Raw genomic sequence first — 24,293 nt, 5'->3', positions numbered from 1 at the left:
TCCCCCCCAGAGATGGTGCTGCAATACTCTTCCTGTCACAGCTACATCTTGCAATTCAGTGCATTTATTTGCTGCAGGTTCTTCCTGATCTTCTGTAACAATATCAGCCACATGAAAGTGAGCCAGGCTTTGACACAGTAACAAGAATCCATCCAGCAGAGGAACGTCTGAGGTTTATTACAGCAGGCTCCTCTTGAAAATTTAACCTGCCAAATAGATGTGGTCCCTGTGTTCCTGAACAACAATCCTCATGTTTGCCTAAAAAAACACCACTAAAGTGTTGCCACATACATTTACCCAATACATAACACAGATTTCTACCTCAGTGTGGTGTAAAGCCACATTATATCATGGTCTGTGCTCTGTTTTGCTCTCTTGTGTTGTGCCCCCCTTACTACAGAGCTTCCCAACAAGATTAACAGGTCTCTGTGAACAAGTTACACTAAGCAAGGGAGGCAGACTCCAGCTCTGCAGTCTTGGAGCAATCACCCCACAACTCCTACCTAACCACAGCTGGAAATACTGGATCTCAGTAAAATGCAGCTTGAGTTGTCAGGGAGCTTGTATAATAAATACATGGAAAAACTTTGAGCAGGCATAAGGATCAACTTACTGGCTCTCCCATTGGTCCTCTGTCTCCTGTGGCTCCTGGAAGCCCAAGCAAACCCTGGAAGATTAAAATAAAATAAAAAATCACTGGAAAGAAGGTCCTTCATAGTCTGAGCACAGCCACTTCCTCTCTTGTTTGTGCTCACACAGTAACTAACACAGAAACACCCATGAAGTATGTGTGGCCTTTTTTTCTGGTTGACATGCACTGACACATCACTGGCTTCTGTGGCAAGCGAGGGAGTCCTGAGTAAGTCTTTCCTCAGTTTCTTTTACATACAAATGAATCTTAGCTGAGCCACCATTTACCAGTTTAGTGTAATTCTCCCTAGATCCATGTGCTGCTTGTGTGACCAAACTGCCCTAGGGGCTGTATTTTAGATAATCAGGAAGGTTCACAGCACATTTTTCTCTCTGCTCAACTTTTCTCATACCATTTTTTTTCTCACACTGTCTTCTAGAAACTGTAGTTGTGGGAATAATGCATCAGTATCCTGAACTTTGCAATAAATGTGCTATTACACATCATTTCAGCCTAATGAGGTTTTGCTTCATTTATTTCTGTGAATATAAATACATCTAAAATTTCTAGTGAATGAAGAGGAAATGAAAACCCCTTGTGTCAAATGTGAGAGGCAACAAGCTCCTAAATCCGAGCAGAAACTGCAAGAGAAGTATGGTGACAATCAACATTTCGAGTTTCAACTGCAGAACAAAATCACCACCATTCCTGCTTTGTTTTTGTTTTTTGCTTCTCTCTTTGTTGAAAATCCAGTATAATTTGGACTGACTGATAACTTGCTTTGTAAAAAAAGCCTCAAATAGAACACATTAGATTTCCATTCAAAAAAGCACTAAAAGAAGGAATTTTCTTCTATACATGATATTCATTTAACACATTTCTACATTTATCCCTACATTGATAAGACAGACCTACTTCAAATTCTATCAAAGAATTATTGTTCTATGTCACAAAGACTTTCATCCTTAAAACTGCACTTCTGTCCCTGGTTCTTTGTATGAATAAATGAAAACTGTCAGAGTTTTCCAGCTGCTCTGAAATAGATAAACTTCCTCATACCCAAGTGTCAAACAAAGTATGAGATTTTTCTGGATTTTTTTTTTGTAGAAGTGCTAGTGAATGTCATACTCACAAGTGCACCCTGATCTCCTCTTTCTCCTGGATTTCCAGCTTTACCCTGGTTAAAGAGAAAAATCGAAAGACAATGCTAGCTTCAAGTAATTTCCAAACATAGCTCAGAAATCAGTTACTGTGTTAAAGCTTACTACAAGCACTGGCTCCAATACTCACAATGAGCCCAGGGACTCCTTTCTTTCCTGGATCACCTCTTTCTCCCTGATAAATAACAAACAATGTGTAAATTCTACATACATTTGTTTGATAAGCTGCATGCAGTTACTGTGAGTTTAAATGCTGGGTAACTACAGAAAATCCCTCAATGTACCTGGAAAAGCCAGAAATTTGCATATCTCTGAGATTAAATGGAAATCACTGGCTTCTGCAATGATGAGCTGGAGGTTTTTTTGTTTGTTTACTTTTCTTTGTTATGGTCTGCCTTAGTGTTTTATATAGTACTGAGCAATGCAAACACTCACCTTAACACCTTCTGTTCCCAGTTCTCCTGGAGGACCATCGAGACCTCTTGGCCCCTGAATATTGAACAAGTGATTGGGAATACTAATTATGCATTATTTTTGCTGGTCATTAAGGAGATGCTACATAAGCTTTAGGAGAGGGGAAACATTTTGTTAGCGGGAAAACCAATTTTTGTTGTGAGTCAAGTGTGAAATAAAGCTTCGAAGAATAAAATGAGTTTCTGGTTTGTTGAATTATGAACTTAAGAAGAAAGATTTTTTTAAAAGTATGTAAACAAAACTCTCAGTGTCTCTGCTGGAGCCAGATGGCAGGCTGATATTTTCTGCTCTTTTTTTCATCCACCTTGTACTTATGCAACAGACATGGACTTAGAGGGATTTAGATGATCAGTGGATATACAGAGTGCTTTTGAGCACATTATAAGATGTATATGCAAAAATTCATCTTGCTAGTAAGACTAAAAAAAGCAGATAAAATTCTTCCACTAGTAAACCAATTTGAGGCAAGATTAGAAGAAATTTATAATTGTGAACTATTGTGGTCTATTGTTAGACTAAATTTTTTTTTTTTTAATAAGCAATAGATGAACAAAGATAACCTGTTATATTATTGTAGCATAATACAGCAAGTACCTATTGTCAAAACATCCAGAATTTTATTATGTAAGATTGGTAATCTAAATTCATTAGCTTACAAGCAAATGAAAAATCCTTAAATATGTCATGAGCAAAATGGAAAATAATATTTTATCCATGCTGACTTAGAAGTTGTTTCCATAATTCTAAAAACCATGACTGTTTAGGTATGGAACATTAAATTAAAACCAGTTAATAACAACTTAAAACTAATGACCACTTCAAAGGAAGAGCTAGATAAGTATCAAGACAGGCTCTTTACAGCAGTGTGCATTGAAAGGATGAGACATAACAACTTTCCTGGTGGCATTTGGGCTGGGCTGGCATCAGAAGGAGTTAGTACACTACTGAGGCAGTGCCTAGAGGAAAACAGTCTGCATTTCTATGGTGAATTTCTGAATTGTAGAGAACCTGACATCTTAGGTCATGGTTTATAGTGAAGGGCATCCAATCATGACTGATTTTCAATCACATAAGTGTTCTAAATTATAATAATAGGGGCTTGTAAAATGACTTTGTTGGAAGCACATCTGAGTTAGTTTACTTTCCCTCCAAAAAATATCAGTGACTTCCATATCTCTCTTGAATATTTTGAGAAAAAACATACCAGAATTTGTTTTCTCTGACTCAGACTGACTGTTCAATATCAAAATCTCCCTTGGAACACTTTTCTCTGGAGCAAAAGGGAAAATGGCTGACTGGTAACTCAGGAACAGTGTGTATCCAGAATCATTTAGGCTTTTCTCCTGAAATGAAAACCTCTCAGGAACAGGCCTTTCCTCTGAGCTGATATATAACCACAACCCTGGCAAAGCCAGAAATATCCCATGAGAATTCATCTGTCAACATTTCAGCACTGCTACTTCTGGCCAGCACAGCGCAACACAGAAAGCATAGGAAAAGGAAAAAGGGCAGGCAGGGAGAGCTGTATGGAATACTCTGTAGTTTGGGACACAGCTTTGTGAGGCAATCCTTGGGCTAGTCTGGTCACCTTTTCTGTTCTGGTGTAAACCAGGACTGAGCAATTACAGGCATTTCTTTGGGCTAGAGAGGAAAAGAGGCTACAGAAGACAAGACTGAGCTGCCATATGGCACTCAATGTGAAAGATCCCAAACCAAACAATACTGAAGTCTACGTAAAAAAAAAAGTCTGTGACTTCAGTGTCCTCAGAGATTAGAAACAAAACACTACTGGTGTTTTGGTGTACTGGTTTTCAAAGGTGAAGGAGGCCTTTATAAAAACATCTATATTGGGACTCAGGATTATGCAATTGTGTAACTCAATTGTTGAATTGCTACATAGCATAATTCAAAAAAAAGCTAAACATATTGATCAAATTAATTTCAGGTTACTGCTCTTCAATTTTTTCTGTCACTGCTATCTGTAACACACAAATCAGTTGTGATGAAAATTCAGGGCAGATTGGCAGGTTTATTGTTCTCTGATCTGTCTCAAAGAACAGGAGGAGAAGGGACAAGAAGAGACTGAGATGGAGTGAGGACAGGTCATTCAGCTGTGGGGGTGGAGGGGACAGAAGCTCAAGGAAGACCCATGGAGGAACCACCTATGGCAACACAAGGAAGGGGGAAATTGACAGCCTGAAGTTAAGCAATTGCAGGATAATTTTAGATTTTCTCAGACTTTTTAGATATGTGACCTGTCATTTCTCTTTGTGTGTTTTCCACAGGGCTGACCAGAGGATAGAATCCCAAGACTAAATATTCAAGGAAGAAAAAAGACAGGTTTCCATTTTCCAGATTTGTGCAATAAGGAATTGTCTTTCTAGGTTTTATCTTCTATCATTTAGAATAACCAGATAAAGTCTTTCAACATTTCTGACATAATTTTAATCATAAAGAGGATAATAGCTTGCAGTTTGAGAAACAGGTCTGTCAGAAGACTGCACAAGATTCTTAGTCTGTGTTATGCACATGACACACCAAAACCTTTCTGGCACTCACACAGATCTCCACTTCAGTGGAGTTCACCTCGAGTTCACCTTGGAGTTCATGGCAGCCCATGACAACTGATCTGATCACTAATAGTTAAGCAAAAAAGTCAACCAACCTTCTACTATAAAACACTGAATTGAAAGCAAAGTAACAGCAAGCAACATGATCCTCTGGGCCATGCCTTCCTTTAGCCAGCCACAGAACAAAGGGCAGGAATCCAAGGGAAAGGCAATTTAATATCCTGACAAAAGCACACAATAACATTCCTATAAATAGTATGGTGTGACTCCTATTGGCAGAGATGAATTGGATTGTACAATTTCTTACTATAGCTAGTACAGAATGAGAGATATACTTGATTTGCCTGCTTTTATGTAAATTAGGTTCCAAGAGAGCTGGGGAGTGAGGCTGCCAAATGATTGCTACTGCTTTTTTCTTGGCCTGCATTCAGCTCTGTTTCTAAAATGGAACATTTTACACTGAAAACTCTAGGATAATCATCTGAGAAAAAGTTCATCTAAGAAGGTAAAAATCACAATTTAACTATTTTTATTCTTTCTCATCCTGTCTCCCAAATACCAGAAGAGCAGAAATTACACAAACACAACATATAGCTACTATTTTTTGGTGGCTGATATGGAAGAATATTAGAAAACTACATCAATTTACTCTCACTTCCTTCAAACAATTAAGAGACAAACATTCAGCTATCAATGAACCACCCTGGATACTGGACACTTGTTTTACAAGTGCACACAATAAGTTCCATATTCCCTATGAGAAATATGAAAGATATCACTCATTAAAACAAAGCACAGATGTCCTCAGGCAGCTGAGGTTCTTCATGGCAGTACAGACACCACTAAGCCAGGGACAGCCCTACTGGCTGCTAGAGACAGGGGTTGCAGCTGCCTGACCCTAAAGTTACAGCAGTTCACTGTGTCATTTATCTGCATTTTCAAGTCCAAACTTCATGATCTGTGTTCCAGGAAAGTAAGAACAGAAAATGACTTCTTTTGAGCTTTAAAATACCAAATGCCAATCTGAAGAATACTAAATGCCAAGAATTTTAGCACCTGTTGGGAATTTTGCCTAGGTCTCACTTATGAAATCAGTCTAATGATACAGAATCTCTTCCTCTCAAACTAGGAGCTACAGCAGTGTTAGTCCAAGACTATGGCATGACGTGAAAGCAGTCTCTGATGTTGTAGTTTATGTCACACATTAGCAAAGACAACAGAAGATCAAGCAACAATGACTTCATGGCTGTTTACACTGCCAGGCTTCCAGACTAATTCATTTCTTCACTCTGGTCATGGAAAGAAATTCTTTCTCCTACATATTGATACATTCACCCTCAGTGGGATTCTGCCATTGAAGTATCTACAAAATGGTGCTCTCCCTCTGTGTTTGCATGAGATTAATACTAAAAAAAAATAAAGTGTAATAAACCTTCCACATGATTCTAGCCAAGTGCATCAAGTCCCAGGCATGAGCTGAGGAAGGTCTGAGCTAGTGTTGTGCTCAGTGGCATATTCCCTGAAATCCCCCAGGGTGAGGTACTCCATAGGCTCCTAGACAGGCTGCCTTCAGCTGGCCAGAGCTCCTGGGGAACTGCAGAGTGAACAGCTGGATACTCTCAGACAGGAGTGAGCTGCTGGGTAAGCTTGGATGCAAAACCATTGCTGAAAGGTCCAGAATTTATGAAGTGAATGAATTCCATTCTGTGACAGTGCACAAGTAGAGGGTCAGTGTTTCTAAGACTTCTCACAGATTCCAGCTGTGAAGACAGGCTACATTCTTGTTTCCACACACAATGAAGGGAAGTTTCCATATGCTTCCATTTAACTGCTGTATCTGACTGTGCTATGCATTTTCTGAGGCCTTCCACACAGAGCTCTGGGTTCTGACACTTCTTCTGAATGCAGAGATGACAAACCCCAGGTTTCAGGGCACCTCAGATATTTTCCTTATGTGAGATTCCACTTTTGATCTGATATTTTGATCTTGAGAGCAGATAAAATTCTCAGGGCTTCAGTGGGAGTTTGCTCTCAGAGCCTGAGGACCTGGGTCTGTTCTGAGAGCCTCTTTCATGAGGCATTCCCACTCATGCTGGGTAGAGGCAAAGGCATAAACCACAATTCCAAAACTGGACTTTGACAGAGCTTGGGATATTGGGGATTTATTTTGAGTGATCTTTAATTTTAAGCACTATACTCCATGATGTGCTGCCAAAATCATAGAGATGTTTATCAGGAATAAATGGAGCTGTGAAGACACTCTGGTCCAGCCCCTGGTATGAGCTGTACAAGTCTCTTAGGAACCATGGATATGGTGTCAAACTGGTAGGTGAGGTGAGAGACACTTCACTAATGTGGGCTTTGGATCAGTATTTTGTATACAGTGAAAAAATTATTTCCATCTCCCTGATAAAATGAAATGGAAATGACAATCTAACAAGTGCAGGTTCAAAGTTTAGCACACAGTGACTTCTGATTACACTTCTGCCTCCCTCAAAACTGTCTTTGGGAGATTTTGATTGTATTTCCAAGGAACTAAATGCAGGTAAAGAAAATTGTCCTTAAAACATTGACATAGTCCAGTGGTAGTTATAAATGGCAACTTTTGCATGTTTAGGTGTACAGAAAATAGTCAAGTGGTCATCTTGGTTCTAGTTTTGCTCTCAGCTGACACCAATGTCAAAGCCCATTGCACTGTGAGGAGAAATGAAAATTCATATTGTTTCATACAAGTATAATCTATCTGATTTCAGTACAAAGGAGTTCAGTGCAGAGGACACAGGGAGCAGCTGTAAATGGGTTATATTCCAGAATCATCTTTGCAGCACATCACTCTCTGCTCTAAGGAACACAAGGAGCATGGGTACTTACTCTTCTTCCCTTGGGTCCCTGTGGCCCTGATGGTCCTCGTGCCCCTGAAGGTCCCTACATGTCAAACAAACTTATTATTCATTGACTTCTAAACACAGGTTCCTCAAAATTACAAGGCTTATGCAACTCGAGCAACAACCAATGCAAGAAAAACAAATCAATCACTTTCACTCATGGTTCAAATTCAATTAATTGTGTTTGTACAATTTATGTAGGAAAACCTAATTAACAGACTCTATGTAACATTATTTTAACAAAACACTGATGTGACTGTTGGATAGATTACTTCTACTATCCCAAAATTTTTAGAAGATACTTGTATTTCAGCAATATTATGTTAAAAAGCATAATTTTTTCTGAAAAAAGGTTCATTTTTTATCTGCATTGAAGACCCATGGTAGAAAAATTATATCAATTATACACAGGAGATTATAATTTATTTTTTATTGACAATGAAACTAAACACATAATGAATCTATTCACACTGTATTAGGCACCAACGAATTTTAAAAATATTATGCAATTATTAACCATCCTTGCAAAATTTCATTTGCCTACTTGTCTCAATGGAGTGATTTTTAAATGGATGAGTAAATCATATAATTATTTTTCCCTCTCTCGTAGATCATCCTGGCAAAGAGCAAGTGAACAGATTCCGCCCTCGTGTGCATTTTCATGACAGTTTTATAGATTGCAATACAAACTAGAAACCATTCTTAGCTTCACCAAAGCAAGAAGACAATTTGAAAATAGTTCATTTTATGTCAAACCAAAGCACCACCCTATACCTACAGGTAATCCTTCTGGCCCCACAGGTCCAGGGCCTCCTGGAGGTCCTGGATAGCCCTAGAATTAAAATAAACATAGAAAAGACAGAACAGTTTTATCTAAATTGCTATTATAGCAACAGCCAAGCCTGTAGCACATTTTCTAGAAAACTTCAACAAGGCCATGGGCACATGTGTGTGGTGTGTCACTCCTGCAGCCCAGCAGCCCTCCATGGAGTGACCTCTGGGCTGCATGGAGTGCTGTGTCCTGCCTTGGGACAAGGGGTCTGGCCAGGAGGCCTGTCCTGCCCCACAAGAGCGGCACCCAGGAGCTCTTTGGGAAGTGCTGGGCAGTGCAACTAGAGGTGATGATATTTACTAGTCTACCTACTAGAATAGCCTGGGTTACACCCTGGTTCACACAGGAAATGGGTATTTTACTTTCCCTCCTTTTAATTTTCCCTGCCTAGAGCCATTTTTCAAAAATGCAGTTGCTCTGTTGTTTCTTTCAGCAGATCACTTTGCAATCACTGCTGCAGAGGGGATAAAGCCATAAAATGAAACTTTGTAGGGACCATGCATCACAAATACTGCTCTCCCATAAGATCTGCACAGCTAGAAGGGTGAGAACTTATTACTGTTTTGGAGACTAAAGTGCTTTTATAAGTAACATAATTGTGGATTTTACATTACTTGTAACTTACCATGACACCTTTTTCTCCAGGAGGACCTACAGGTCCTGGACTGCCCCTCTCACCCTTTAACAAGAAAGAAAGAGAAGAAAAAGAAAAGAACATTGAATATCCTTCCCCTTTACCAATGTCCACTGAGCACACCTGTCAGTGCATCACACTATTGGTTGAGAGACTGCCCTTCAGAAACAGTGCAAAGACCATTCTTAACTTTTCTTTTTTTTTAATTTCTGTATTCTTTCCTCCTACAAACCTATCCACTTTTGAAAAAAAATGACAAAACTGAATTTCTATGTCTTCTCTTTCCTAGAAGACTGAAGAAGAGGTTTGACTACATCAGTCTCTGAGAACTGCTAGAAGATGTTTTCTCTCTGTTGCATGCATCATATTTATAGTATGTTCCTTAATCCATAAAATTCAGGACAGCAAACAAAGAAAAAAGACAAGATTTTTTCTCTCTTCCTCTTTTCTTCAGCATGTGTTAGGAAAGCACAGCTCTAAAAGGAAGGCCAGCCCTTCAACAGCTGATGAAGCAATTTCAGCAGGGGAAGCAGGAAGGGTGTTTTCTAGTCTTCCATACCTTTTCACTTTTCATTCATGTCACATACAGCCCAAATATCAGACTTAGCTGTAGATTATCCTCAGAAGATTACACTTTTATTACAAATAGTGCACATGACATAGTAATAGCACTCTAATTTATATTGTATACTGTAATTATGCTGGAAATGCATTTGTCCTTTAAATCCACATAGCATGTGTTACCTTGCACTACTTAATCCATAAGAGAGGAAGAATAAATTCTATAGAAACAGCATAGCAGTGACAATTATTGCACCATGAAGAAGCTTCCTTATATTTGCTGATGATAAATTAATTAGTCTTTTACTGCCTTTCCCCTCCTGGCTAAGCTAGCAGCAGTATCACAAGGTAATCTTTTTGGGCCAAGTGTAATTATGAAGAACAAGAATCCTTTGACATAAAATTCTAAGATGATATTATCACTAAAACCATAAGAGATTTGTCTAAATCTAAAGCAGCGCTTTCCACTGATGTATTTCCTTTCACAGATTATATAAATTATAATCAGCTTTTAGTGGAATTCCTAATAGTTCCTCAATAAAATATCTAAATAGCAAACACTAGTCTAGGTGAAATAATTCAGCCCTGCAGGAAAGAAATACAAATGGTGCTGCATCATTCTGACAAACAATTATGTTTTTATCATAATTGAAGCTGACACGCAGTCCAGTAATAACTTCCTAGTTTTCAGTTTTAAAATACTTCACCTAAATAAAACCATGTCAAACACACTTAAGCTATTTATACTGTTCTAGTCACATTCAGTCTGCCAGGCTTTGCTTTCACAAACACAACTGTTACTGCACAGCAGACAAAACTCAGGCTTGTCTTTTTTATTCAGTTAAAGTATGGAGCCAAGTTCTACCTTTCTGCTTTTTTCTTCATTATGTAGTAGAGCAAAACCAGCGAGTACTGTATAAAACAACTATAATGCATGCCAGTTTCTCTGAAACAATAGCAGTATAGTAAAGTGATATAAGAAAGGTATCAAATCTGTCAACTCCAAATTAACTGTGAAGTAAAATCAAGGATATCAGATACATATCTCAAATAGAAACATTTAGATTACAAGTTTTTAAATCCCCATGCTCTGAAATAGCTACAGGAACATTAGCTCTGACAGTGGTCAGTAAATGATCTCTCACCAGTACTTTACCACCCCAATGGTTTTCAAAGCTGCTGAGCAGTCAGATCCATTATTATACCTTTTCACCCAGGTCTCCAGACGGCCCAGCTTCTCCAGGTAAGCCAGCTGATCCCTGTATACAAAGAAAGAAGACTTTTACTTACATGATGTCTCTACTAGTTCATGGTCAGCAGCTCTTCAGCAACACAGCAGGGCCCATTTCTCCCTCCCAAAAAGCCCTGTGAGACACAGCAGGGCCCATTTCTCCCTGACAGAGAGCCCTGTGGGACACAGCAGGGCCCATTTCTCCCTCTCAGAGAGCCCTGTGAGACACAGCAGGGCCCATTTCTCCCTCCCAGAGAGCCCTGTGAGACACCCCAGGGCCCATTTCTCCCTCTCAGAGAGCCCATGTCAGACTAAGGGACCTTGGGACAGTGGGGGCTGCAGGGGGTACCTGGCTCACAAGGACCCTGCATCCAGCACAGCTGCCATCAGCTGCTGCCAGGAGGGAAACTGCATCCACTTCATCACAATGCCACCCTGCCAACTTAGATCTGCCACTCAGCGCAACATTGCACTGCTAAAAGCTTCACAAACATACAAATAAAGGTGATAATTGCTCTGCTAATGCTTCAGTCTGACCACAAATTTCAAAGGGAATAAATTCAGTGGAACAAAGAAATATGCAGTCAAAACAAACTTATATTGGATCAGGTGTTGTCAGAATTTTCCCTTGAAGAGTAGTAGCCCCAAATGCCTTTGAAGTCAGAGGATCAGAGCCTTTCAGCCATTCAAAAATGAAATAATTCTCTCCTGAGGCTCTCTCACAAATTTCCACTAGATAGAACAAGTACAACCATACGGGATGGGAAACAGGAGAGGAAGTGCTTTTAAAAACCTTATTCCCAGTGCTAACAATACCTACTTTGTTATGAAAGCTAAAAGAAAAAGAGCTTGAAGAAAAAGCACTAAGTGCCCACAGTCCACTCACTGCAAGACTGCTCTGGGAACATGGCAGAAATGTGGAAGTGATATAACACACAACTGTGTGATGCCTATATCACTTCAAAAAGGAAAAAAAAGAGAAAGTGATGCCAATTCACACATTGGCATTGCCATCTTTATGCGTGCAAGAAGGAACTAGCATTAGTAGCACTACACTGGCATTGAAGTGCAATTTGGAAAATAAAAGGCATTACTTAAGAAAATTTAAAATGCAGTCTTTATCTGTAGAATCTGGATACAGTTCAGCCTCGAGTCCTTTAACAAAACAGGTGCAAAGTAAGTAGAGATTTTATGATTACTTGTTCTCTTGGACTGCTAGCTATGCTGGAAATCCCACAGTTTGAACATATGGCAAAGAGCCAGCGATACAGCTACTTCTGAGGCTGACAATACTGGCACAAATTACTTTATGGAAGGAACTAAAGAGATAAGCAGGCACCTGTATGGCCACTGGACTGATATATGATGTGTGGGAACTTGTGTATTATATGTCAGAACTGAGATGTCCTCTGCCTTGGCAGCAGCCAGAGATGGGTCCTGGTGATACTGGCACTGAGGCAATGGCCTCAACGTCACTGGCAGCAACCAGGGACTTTTGTGATGGATTCTGAGAGTAAGAGCCCCCAGTCAGAGCCAACAGTAGGCCTCAGTAGCAGGCAGAAAGCTGTGAGACAAAGAATTACCCTGTACTCCTGCTTATCAAGGTAAGAAGTGAGTAGGTACAGTTTCAAAATGCTAAAGATGATTCACTTTGATTCCCCTGTTCCAGAAAGAAGAGAAGACATAATTAGAGCCAAGGTGAAACTCAGACCTCTTCTCTCCCCACAGAGACACTCCTGATCTCCCACCCATGGCCAATGCCATGCTGTTTGCAGGACTGAAGATGCTGATCAGAAAGATGGAGAGCTGTGCCTTGCCCCAGCAGTGAATCATTTAATGTACAGCTCTGCTCAAGTTCTCTTTTCAATTCAGAAGTACTGTCTTCCCAATCTGGTTGCTCTGGGCTGCAAGAGCAGCAATGACTAGGAAACAGTGACTGTGAATGTGCCCTAGCACATTAGGGCAAGCCTATGGCACCCTCCAGAGAGAGGACAGAAGCTGGCTATTAAACAGAACGTTTCTTATACATTGGCTATTCCTCAAAAGCAGTTAAGAAAGTTTATGGTAAAAACACTAAGAAGGCTGATAAAAAGATGTAAAAGAAACTTGGCATACCTGGAATTGGATATCCATGGAAAGCAAAACAATAGTCAAGATGACTAGAAGTGAAGCCAGTGAAATGCTAAAAGCAACAGGGACTTCAGAAGGTATGAAGGTGAAAGAAATTCATGACAGGTTAACTAAGTGCTCTTCCATCCCTCTATTCAAAACAGAGGTCAAGTATCTGAGACTGAGAAAATGCTAGGGCTGGTATGCACACAGGCAAGAGAGCCAAAATACTTACTTAAGAATAGAATCTTGAATTTCAAACGATTAGTAGTATTCAGTGAAAAGAAAGTACAGAGAGCAAAACATCTTGTTCTGTCAACATATTAACCATAAAGTGATGTCCCTACATCATTCCTGACAGACTTTCTGTAAGATCATGTGTCTCTTGAAATCCCAGATTTGGACTGGCTTGCTAAAAAGACCAGGTACTAGGACTGGATTGAGGTTTCAACTCTCTCTCCATGTTATGTAAGAAAATGAATACAGTCCAAAGCAGATCTGTTGAATCAATGTCTTCCAGCATCCCTTCAATCCTCTGGGGAGCAGTGATGGATTCCAAATAGAAAACTGAATATATCAGAAAACAAAAAAGTGAAGCAAAAATCCTGAAGTGATTAAAAAAAGAAATCAGCAACTTATTAAAAAAACAGTCATCAACTTTCATTTACAAGGACTTGTGTAAAAGTCTTCAGTGAAAATAGCAGCATAATAACAGCATTTTAGAAACCTTCTTGACAGGAGCATTTTGTAGCAAATGAATCAAAGACCAGATCTCACAACTAACACATGCCTGAGAAAGACAAAAACATCTTGCCAGGGCATATGCTCCGTGTTAGAAACTGGACTGCAGCTGAATAATTGAAAACACATTGTACACTTAATGCAAACTCAAGTATGGAGTAATCCGTTGAAAAACCTGCTAGTGAGAAATGAATATACAGCTAGTTCCAAATATTCCCATGGCACCAGTTACCTGCCAGGTTATACTTTAATATGCTCTTCTGTGATAATCGAAAATTTTCCAATCCAGTGCTATTTCATTTACAGTTCAGCTTTCTCAAATGTCTTTATTCAACATTCATTTAATAAGATGACATAATATATTTAAAATACTATCATGTCACAATGACATTTTTCTATTAATTTGCTGTCTGTTTAGAAAGTTGGTTTGTAACCAACCAGAGGTGATAATCTGAGTGAAAATCTGTGATTTGCTATGGCCAATGGAGGAAGTGAATAAGAGCAGAGATGCACCATATTTGTACCTTGCAGCTGATATTTTACTCCATTCTTTAAAGGACTCCAAAATTCAACTACCTGAATATTTGAAGGCAAAATGTACTGGCACCAATCACCTACTCAACAGCGGTTTTAAGAAATAAATAAATGGATTAAATTTTGCTTCCAGTGTAAAGCAGGGTAATTCTATTTGATAGCACCTGTAGAGGAATGCTTGCATTTAAGGGAAGCTGCCTGACCAAGTGGGGGTAGGATGTGCTCACTGACAAAATTTTGGAAGCTGAACTGCAGATATCATGTGCAGGTACTATTATGAACCCTAAAAAACAGCTGAAACCAAAATGATAAAAAGAACCACCAGAAAAAAATCCTTTAAGAAAAATGAGCAGCAGCTTGATAAAGCTAACTTCTAGCTACTGTAACTCTTTCTGCACTCCTCTCAGCAGGAGCTACAGCATATCAGGTCACCTGGGGTAGAAACAAGCACAAGGTAAGACACAGAAGCACCTTTATTGCCATTCACTGTTAAGTCCTTCATAGAACCCAAAATAATCTCTATCCAACTGCTTTCTGAAAGCAGCTGGAGCAGTTCCCTCTTTGGAAGCCCTTGGCAATGTCCCATGCATTCACCAGACTTTGGAAAAAAGGCTTTCCTCAATTGACTTATCTTTTAGCCTATGGTTTAAAATTCTCTTTTGTATATCCCTAAAGCCCAGACTTTTCGGGATAATTCAAACAACTCCTTCTGTTGAGCATCCTGAACACATCAGTTAAAGTTCACTTAATCTTTTCTTCAAGCAGAAGGAATTGCAGTTTCCATTCTCCCCGAATTATGCATCCCTGGTGCCTAATCCAGCAGATTTTTACCTCTCTGAAGGATGTGGTAATTGCTTTATGGTAATTCTTCCCAGAAGCAGCTCAGCTACAAGGCACATGGCCTGACTGCAGTATTTTATTGTCCTTCACAGACTCCTGCAGACTGACCATTCGCAGCCTGCTCTGGAGCTGCCATCCACAGCCTGAACATCACTGCTTTTCCTTTGCTGCACTGTAAGGGTTTTTTCATGGCAAAGCACTCTTTATTCCAGCTTGGTTTCCTTCTGTTGTTTCAAAAACTATGTGCAACCAGGGAAATTTGCTGAAATTTCTGGAGATTATTTTTCCAGGATTTGGGTTCATGAACTCTGCCTTTTGACACCAGTTGCACATACTACAGCTGACAGTTCTACCCTTCTACGCTGTCTCAATGTGTGTACAAACATCAAGGATGTCGAATTCAGAAGTGTACAGGCTCAATTTCTTTAACAAATTTTAGCAAATTGATCATTTGTATGAGATGCTTGAAATCCGTTTCAAATATTTGCTCTCCACCACTGAACTGCATTTATCTAACATAAAAACATGCAGTTGCACATGTCAGCAAAGAAAAAAATTTTCCTCCCCCAAAATACAAGGGGAATTTTCTCAATAGCTGAAAGGGTTGTTTCTTTTGGCATGGCTTCCAAAAGATTTTGTCTCATCAGCAGTGTACATTTGCTTTGTCTGTTGTTCCCTTGGTTCTCACTATCTTAACCAATCCCTCTTCAACTGGACTTATTGAAAGTTAACCAAATATCCTGCAGCAAGGAACAGCTGCTGGATTCTACCTCAGCTCAGGGCTCTGCTGAATCAAGCATCCCCAACTCAATCTGCCTCCCTTCCCCTTTAAACAAACACAACATATGCTGTAGCCAGAAAAACAGTTCTTGTTGTAGGATTTGGTTAAGGAATAGTGTCTGAAGTCTGACTTGAAGCACATTCCTGGTCTACTCTTAAATGCGTGTCATTTATGCTTATGAGCACAGCGAACATTTCATAAATTTAGTCTACTCTGTTTCCACAGTGGACAAGCATCCAGCAATATTTTGGCAGAAATGTGCTCTGAGGAATCAGCAGCTTCATGTGACCTAAGAAATGTTGGATGCTGTGGCTTCTATCCTATTGACAGAGCTGAATTTCAGCACATATTCCACCCTTCTAGGCTGAAAAGCCAAGTGCTACAGTCCAATCTCCTGCTGTTGAAGTTTCCCTGCTTGTGCAGAGTTGCCATTTGTGCTCTTCAATGCAGGTATTAAACAGGACCTGGGAAAGCTGCTAGAGAAATGGAATAACTATTTTGGCACCTCAAACAGGTGTTGCAGACATTTTAGTCAATGACAAGAGATGGATGATACCAGGGGAAGTAAGCAAATTGAAAGAAACAGAAGAAAAATATTGGTACAACCCTTTGGTATCAATAGCAGACAGGCACGTGTGGTCATGGCACAATTTTCAATGAATTCAGCATTTACAGGATTTATGATTGCAAAATTGCTTCTTTGGACAGCTTATTCAGGAAATGCACTAGTTGTCATTTGGAAAACTGGAATGCTATGATGGATTCCCCACTGCTAAGAACCAGTATAATATATTTTTACCATGGACTTGAAAATATGTGTTACATCCTGTAATTTGAAGAAGTCTGTCCATAGATGTAATGAATAAACAGAAAACTGTAGACAAGCCAAAAGGGGAAGCTGATGAGGTCACAGTGCAGAAGGGAAAAACCAAATACACAAAATTCTTTAGACATTGGGCTTATTATCAACATTTTAGCAATTTCTTTTTCCCTTTGCCTTTAATATTGAATAAACTTTACTGTACTTGCACATTTTTACTGTTATTTGTACAGTTCCTCTCTGTATTTAGTGCCACCAAGCACCAGGTAGCACACAAATTGCACAAGGCATCAGTAAGGACAGATATGCCCCTTTCTTTGACTCCATCTCAAAATCTGTCCCAGTGGTTAGTAGCACTTGCACTTTGCTTTTGCACTTTGTTTTTCAATTTTTTTGTTTGCTTGTGTGTGGCATGTTTAATTCCAGAGATGTGCTCATGCCACCAGAGCCAGCGCTGAATAGCAGTGAGTGGATTTATCTGTGAATTACCAAGTCCATACTCTGTGTGCGTGCCAAGGGAAAGAGAAATTACTTGTTACAAACAGAAGCTGTTGAGAAGCTAGAAGCAAGGTCTGTGTCCAAAGCATACAGAAGTGAATATTTTGCATCAGGACTCACGTCTGGAAAAGCATTTTATGCATATGAGAAAAACCATATTCTTCCTATCAGTACTTTTCAATTCTTTTTGGAAAAGCTTAACTGTTACAGATTGCAGTGGTGAATAAGGTGAAAAAAAGGGGTTTTGAAAAGTCTAAGAGTTGAGTGTACTTGTGTCTCCTCTTGGTGTTTCATCACTGGCCTCAATGACAACAAAATATATATTATCCCCCTAAAGATCATGTAGTGGGCACAGGTCCTCTGCTGCCAGATAATGCAAAGGTAACAACACATCAAGGGCCTATGAAGCTCATTTGATTAGATAAATGTACACAAAGCAGAAGATATTCTACAATGCACAGGTAAAAATAACAAATATTTATCAATAACTTAGAAACTATTCTGGTTTTCAGGTATCGTGTGCCATTCTGTATCACATAAGTTCTCCAAATATCACAAGTGGGAAATAGTAATTAATGATTGGCCATAATTATCTTTCTTTACAAGACCGTAACAGGGTTTGTTTGGCATAGAAAATATTATTTCATTCTTGCAGCTTGCCTCTGACTATAGTCAGGTAGCTGGTATGATGATTTTATTTAACATCACTGCAACGTATCATCATTGATTATGTTTGAGCTAGTAATTACTACATAGAATGGAGCTCTTCTAGTGGTGAAAGACATTATGCCTATACAAAATAACTGAGTTGTGCAAAATTTATCCACTGAATTCAAGCCCACTTTGGAGCAAAAAAAAATAAAATTCTATGTCAAATCCAGAAAGTTAAGTAACTAGGTTCTATGGCTGTTTCATGTACTAGTATTGATGTAAGGATTTGAGATTGAGCACAGCTTTGTCTTTTGTTGAGGGTTTTGGTCACTGTAAAACATAGTAAATGCTATCAGTTTTGCCCAACATGTTACAGGCTGAAAGACAGAATTCACATGTAATAAAAGCCACCCTTAGAGATATGCTGCATGACTTTCAAGGGGACCCTATGTAATGTCATGACACTGCTGCTTCCTGTGTCAGCAGATGCTTTTAACAGACTGAGAGTCCGGCTTCTCAGAGCCCTTCCCCAGAGCACAACCTCCAGAGTGCCCAGTGGAGCTGACCTGACCTGCAGCAGTTTGTCCCATTCCTGCAGTCACCAACCATTAGATGAGGTGCCTCAGGTACATCTGCTCAGTGCTGTGCAGACAATGGGGAGCTGACTCTGACTACCCACTAAACTGAACAGAGTTCATGTGAGAAGTACAGCACTAAGCCCAAACCAAAGTGTGGTATCTCTCTTCAGCATAGGTGAATTCCAGAAATAAAATCAATTTAATCATGTTCTACACAATATTTGGGTAACTCCAGCATAGGCCAACAAGCTCACATCTGCTCATAAATCCCAGACAAAAGTTAAAATACAGAAGGGCAGGGGATGAAGTTAAGCAGAGAGAATTCCAACGCGGTATGTTTCAGTGACAACTATCAACTAAAAAAGCACCTGCAGTGGAAGAACTGAGAGAGATCATGCCTTTAAAAAAAGCAGGTTAGGAGGTTGTGGATCTCAAACTGAATAACAACACACTACTGTAAAAGGGAGCATGTCTATGCAAGAAATAGGCTTGTAAGAAGCAATGTTTCCTTTCTCAGCACTCTTAGCAGCTTGAGCAGTAAGCTGGAGTCATAGATGTTTGGATGAATTGGAAACAGACTGCAGGGGAGTTAGAATGTGACTTAAATTATCTCAAAAACATAACAGGCTAATTGAATTGGGACTGTTAAGCCTGAAAAGAAAGAATGAAAGAGGCACAGAATAACAACCGCCATACGTAAAATGCTGTTTCCAGCAGAAAGGAATCAGGTTACACAAGTGAAATAATTTTTTAAAAAATAGAGAAGCCCTGGTCCTGGAACTTTTTAATAACTGGTTAGACAAATATTTGTCAGAAATTATGCAAAGATAACAGATCCTGCCTAGGCAGAAGAGGATGGACTACATGTCACCACAAGGTCACCTTGAGCTCTGTGATTTTATGGAGCAGAGAGAGAACAAGCCTGCAAAGTACATCTCAGGCTAAATGCAGCCTCTCAAATGATGCAGTGGAAAAGGATCACTTGCTCACTTACATGAACATGCCTTGGAAAATCCCTACAACCACCTGCAATAGTCACACAACATGCTGGGAGAAAAGTAGAGTTAATTTTGGAAAATGTTTAAAAGGGGAAATTTCTTTAAAGAGTATGAATCTTAAAGATTACAAAGGTATAACTGAAATACTACAGCTTTGAATACAGCAAACTTCATCAGAAATGTCTGCAACCAATTATTCATTCGCTTACAAATAAAACAGAATTAAAAATTAAACCAGAAACAGAATTCAAGCTTACTGCTTCACCAGTTTTTCCAAGGTTTCCTTGGTCTCCTTTTTCTCCCTGTTAAATGCAGAAAGCAGATAACTGAGTTCACTAGAAAAGTAATTTCTTTCATATGTGTATATTAAAGTCCTCTGTTTTCCTAGAAGCCTCCTTATTTTCTAAATTACATCTGCCAATTACAACTTTAAAAGCTAAAATTAACTAACCAAAACCTATTTTGTCAGTGGCTAATTTTGATCTGGCAAAATGATGTCCCAATATATTCAGGATTTGCCTGCACAAATAAAAACTATCAATTAAGTGCTCACAAAACACATTAGGTCAGCAAACATTATAAATTAATTATTCTATTTTTATTTAAGGCTTTCAGCAAAATACCTTCACTATTTCACTACTGCTTTAAAAGCAGATATTGCCTGTGCACTTTATTGATTACTGTAATTTTGTTATGAAATATTAGGAAAATCGACATTTGAATGACATTTTAACAAACTTCTCCCCCTTCCCCCAAAATCTTGAAACTGTCATTAAGTACTGATTAATTCTGTTCTCCAAAATAACACTTTTACATAACTGGAACATTCTGCTGTGTGTTTCACAGGTGGAAGCTGGGTGTGTAAGCACTATTGCTTATCTGGCTGGGACTATAATCCAGTTATCTAATAATGATAAACAGTTATTTGTGCACGGTTTACACAGACTGCAGGTCACCACTGGGAAATTCTGCTGCCAGGAGCTCCTCCTTTGAGCTGCAGCACTTCATCTCATCCCCATTCACACTTCCAAAATCCTGCCAGTGTAGGAACTGCCCTGAGCCCCTCGTTGCCCCCTGGTCCAGGTACCCTCACATTTCCAGGCTGCTCAATTTCATTTTAGCAGGTGCAGTCTTTACTCACACATCCCTGTCTCCTAGAAATCCTGCCTCCTGCATGATTTTCTCCTTTTTCAAAATGGGATCTTGCAAGAAACAGAATCATCAGTATGATACACATCTATATTCTTTGGAAGCATGTGTGCTTTCACTGGTATGTCACTGTAAATAGCTGTGTATAACTCTATTCCAAATGCATTCAATTTATTTCATAATAAAACCATCACTTACCTTCAAACCTTCTGGTCCAGGGTCACCTACATAACCGTTCTGTCCTGACTTTCCCTAAAGTAAGGATTAGAATAAAATATTGTAAATATTTTATTTCAAAAAGATAATTTCATCCCAGTTTATCCATTTATCAAAATACAGGCATTAAAATGTAAAGTTTAGTAATAATTAATATAAAAATTTTAAGCAAGTGTATTTAGAAATCTGTATCTGAAAATACATTGTTTAATATTTCATTAAATACTGGAGCAGTAAGCAAAATTTGTATTAGGTCTTACAGCAGTTAACACTGAGGAAAAACTGTCACAATCCAAGATTGAAACACATTTTAATTTCACATTGAAAAAACATATTAGGGCAAAAAACAAAAAAAGGGCAAGGCAATGTTCTCTCCTGGTTAATTCCAGCATAACAGGGACTCAACACTAATAAAATTTGATGCTTAGACTTGAGGGACTGCTGTCATAACTGTCCTTCCTGAACCAGACAAAATCAGCTCAAACACCATCTCCTTATGATGATTTTGAGCCTCATTTCTCTCCAGGAGCATTTTGCTGCTGACAGATCTGGTTGCCATGATACTGTGGTAATAGCACTGCTAGCCAAAAGAAATGCAGCAACATCAATCAGAGCAGGATCACAAAGGGACAGGATCTTTGAAGCACTTCTTAACATGCATCCCTCCCTCTGTCATCACTCACACAGACTCACAAAGGCACACAAACCAGAAAGCTTTCCTCCTTAATTTTCAGTTAGATGTTTATAATGTAATTATGTCTCCCTTTTAAGAAATTGTTTTCTCTCCCAGTACACTTTACTTCCTCTACCACATAAAACATGGCCTGACCATTTGTCTATCTGGAGAGCACAGACCTGCCTAGACAGACTTTCCCCATCTGCTCTGAGGAAAAGGCCCTGGTCCAGCAAACACAGGTCCAGGGGACTGGACCTGGCTCTTGAGCAAGTTGCTGATGAGATTGCTGGAGGCTGACAACTGGAGAAAGAAAAATAATTCAACATTTTAATGATTCAAAATCAAAACCATGCAGATGGGTCCTAAAAAGAAATGACCAGTGCCTGCTCCAGCAAACTGAATAATTGGAATCACCAGAGTCTGTAGTAAAAGTTTTCCATTCCACATAAGCTGAGAAAAGAGCAAGTAAAGCAACAGATAATAAAACTTTTCTTAAAAAGAGATGGCATTTTTTCATTTGGCTCTTTTGCTTCAGCTGCTGTGTTCCTGTCTTTCAGAGTATGTGTGTGTTAATTTCTGAGCATCTGAGAAATTCTCTATATGGATAAAATGGTATTAAATTATCTCAGCAGGTTCCATGACTTGGGTTAATCCCTTTCTATTACTCTCATTCTCTTTGCCTACCTGAGTGATTTCATTCTGCCCAACAAATTTCAATAAATAAAATCACTTTAGGAACATATTTCTGTTGTTGCCAATGGACTAATATATAGAATAGCCAAGAATGTAGGGAGAAATGACCATGAAGAGAAGTTCTGAGAGAACCAGATAAAGCAAGTCGTGTCTTTCCACAAGGCTTAACAAAGAACAAGTGATGGGCTTCTGCAGGTCACTACATACTGTTGGACTACTTTGCTGTAAAAAAATTAAGGTCTTTCTATACAGCAAGACTGTAACATAAAAATGCTTAAAGTGAAATTCATCAAAAGAAAAGCAGTGGCCCCTATAAACTGCCTTGATAATTTTAAGCCTTATGAGAGCTGAACTGGAGTTACAACTTGTAAAGGTTTCTTGGCTGTCACTCCTCAGCTATATACTAGCTGCAAAGGATATAGAACAGATGGAAGTTGATCAGAAAATGGAACAAGTGGATTTAACTGGTAAAGCAATCTGAAACACATGGATTTGGCTTTAAACAGAAATACAATACATTTACACATGGAGGAAAAGCCACTGACAGAAGGTTAAAGTAGGGATGGCTGCTTTTCTACTGGCAAACCTCTGAGAAAATTACTCTTCCAGGGCAGGGCAATCCCAAAGGAAATGTTTGTTTCCTAAAATATTAACTGCAAGTTCTACCCTTCTCTTTCAGGAAACAGCAACCAAGTGTGCTTCCTTTCACCTCACAACTGGTACGTACAGGTGTGGATATAAATATCTCTCACTATCACTCTATTTCAATCCCTCCATAGGCTTCCCACATGCCTTCAGCCCACAGGCAGGCACTTCCAAAAAATACTGCACTGGGGGCATGGGGCAGAGTTGAGAACATTTTCCACTATCATCAGGAGAAACTGCTCATCTTGTGACTACATAAATTCCAGCTTCTGTTTAACACATATAGCTCAGAAAGGAATCCACTTGCAACAGTTCCTTTTTACTTTCTGGTTTAAAACAATCTCCACTCTTTTAAAGGCATTTACTTCTCCAGCAATGAAGATACTAAAAAAAAAACCAAACAAAAAAAAAGCACCAATGCTTGCATTGAGTGAGCTGAGCTACACTGACAGTTACAGTGTTAATATTTGGATAGCCTTTGAGAGAGAGGGTTAAGTAGGTGGACACTGAATAAACACATCTTTAGTAGGGCAATTCCTGTAGTTTTATGGGACAAATAAGCAAGCACCAAAAAAATCAGGTGTTTTTTTTTCATTGTAGAAGGATTAATTTAAGAGAATGTAAGTATTTGATTTTGGAATAGAATGGGTAGGAAGGTTTGGAAAGGAATTAATGAAACATCCACTGATGTGATCAGATTCAGCTCAAACACCTCTTCCAAAGTTGAGACAGACTGAGGTCTTTGGAACTGAGATACATCCTGAGTAAGCAGGGGAACATCCTCAGTTTTGTCTCTAGTTGCTTTAGACACCTGGAAATTCTTTTTTGAGCGGGGACTGAGAACCCCTGTGCAGGTTCAAATTCACTTCTGTTCCAGCAGAAGACGATCTGTTTTGATGGCAGCACCGCTCAGGTGAGTCCCAGGGGTCTTTGGTCTCTTTCATGTTTTTAAAAGCAAATGGTAGAAAAAAGGGCAGGGCAGGAAGGAGGGAGAAAAATGAGGTGACATTTTATGGCTGCCAGCTAGCCACAAGCACAAACCTGAACTAGGGATTGGATATTTTGACCAGAAATTGTAAAAGAGATGAGGATTCCAGAAGCACTAGAAACCTGCTCTGCTATTGTTTTGCAAGAATAATGAAGGGTTTACAGTACATCACCTACAAGGATACTTTACCTACCTCAGACAAGCCCAAGCAAATTAAGGTAACAGTGGCTGAGAAGAGAACAAACCTATTTAACCTTGCCCACAGATAAAGCCTGTGGGGCAAGAAGCAAGGCTGTAGTGAGAAAAACACAGGCAAGACTTCCAGATAAAACAGCCAGACATTAGAAAAAAGGACTGTAAACCAGGCAAACAACTGAAGCAGATTGATGAGGAAAGTG

General features: G+C 39.2%; 1 protein-coding gene across 1 annotated transcript in view; it reads right to left on the bottom strand.

The window, feature by feature from the left end:
• Positions 1-24,293, bottom strand: part of COL24A1 (collagen type XXIV alpha 1 chain) — a 119,066-nt gene that overhangs the window by 33,793 nt on the left and 60,980 nt on the right. The window contains exons 23-32 of the mRNA XM_063165770.1: positions 20,876-20,929; positions 19,786-19,830; positions 10,953-11,006; positions 9,178-9,231; positions 8,499-8,552; positions 7,707-7,760; positions 2,227-2,280; positions 1,922-1,966; positions 1,764-1,808; positions 614-667 (exon numbers count right to left, since the gene is read on the bottom strand). Of these exons, the coding sequence (XP_063021840.1) occupies positions 614-667; positions 1,764-1,808; positions 1,922-1,966; positions 2,227-2,280; positions 7,707-7,760; positions 8,499-8,552; positions 9,178-9,231; positions 10,953-11,006; positions 19,786-19,830; positions 20,876-20,929 (513 nt within the window). The remainder of the gene's footprint in view (positions 1-613; positions 668-1,763; positions 1,809-1,921; positions 1,967-2,226; positions 2,281-7,706; positions 7,761-8,498; positions 8,553-9,177; positions 9,232-10,952; positions 11,007-19,785; positions 19,831-20,875; positions 20,930-24,293) is intronic.

Source organism: Melospiza melodia, chromosome 11, assembly GCF_035770615.1.
Source record: "Melospiza melodia melodia isolate bMelMel2 chromosome 11, bMelMel2.pri, whole genome shotgun sequence".
NCBI classification, from domain to species: Eukaryota; Metazoa; Chordata; class Aves; order Passeriformes; family Passerellidae; genus Melospiza; species Melospiza melodia.
Note: the sequence above shows the minus strand (reverse complement) of the source record. Positions and strands in the feature narration are given on the sequence as shown.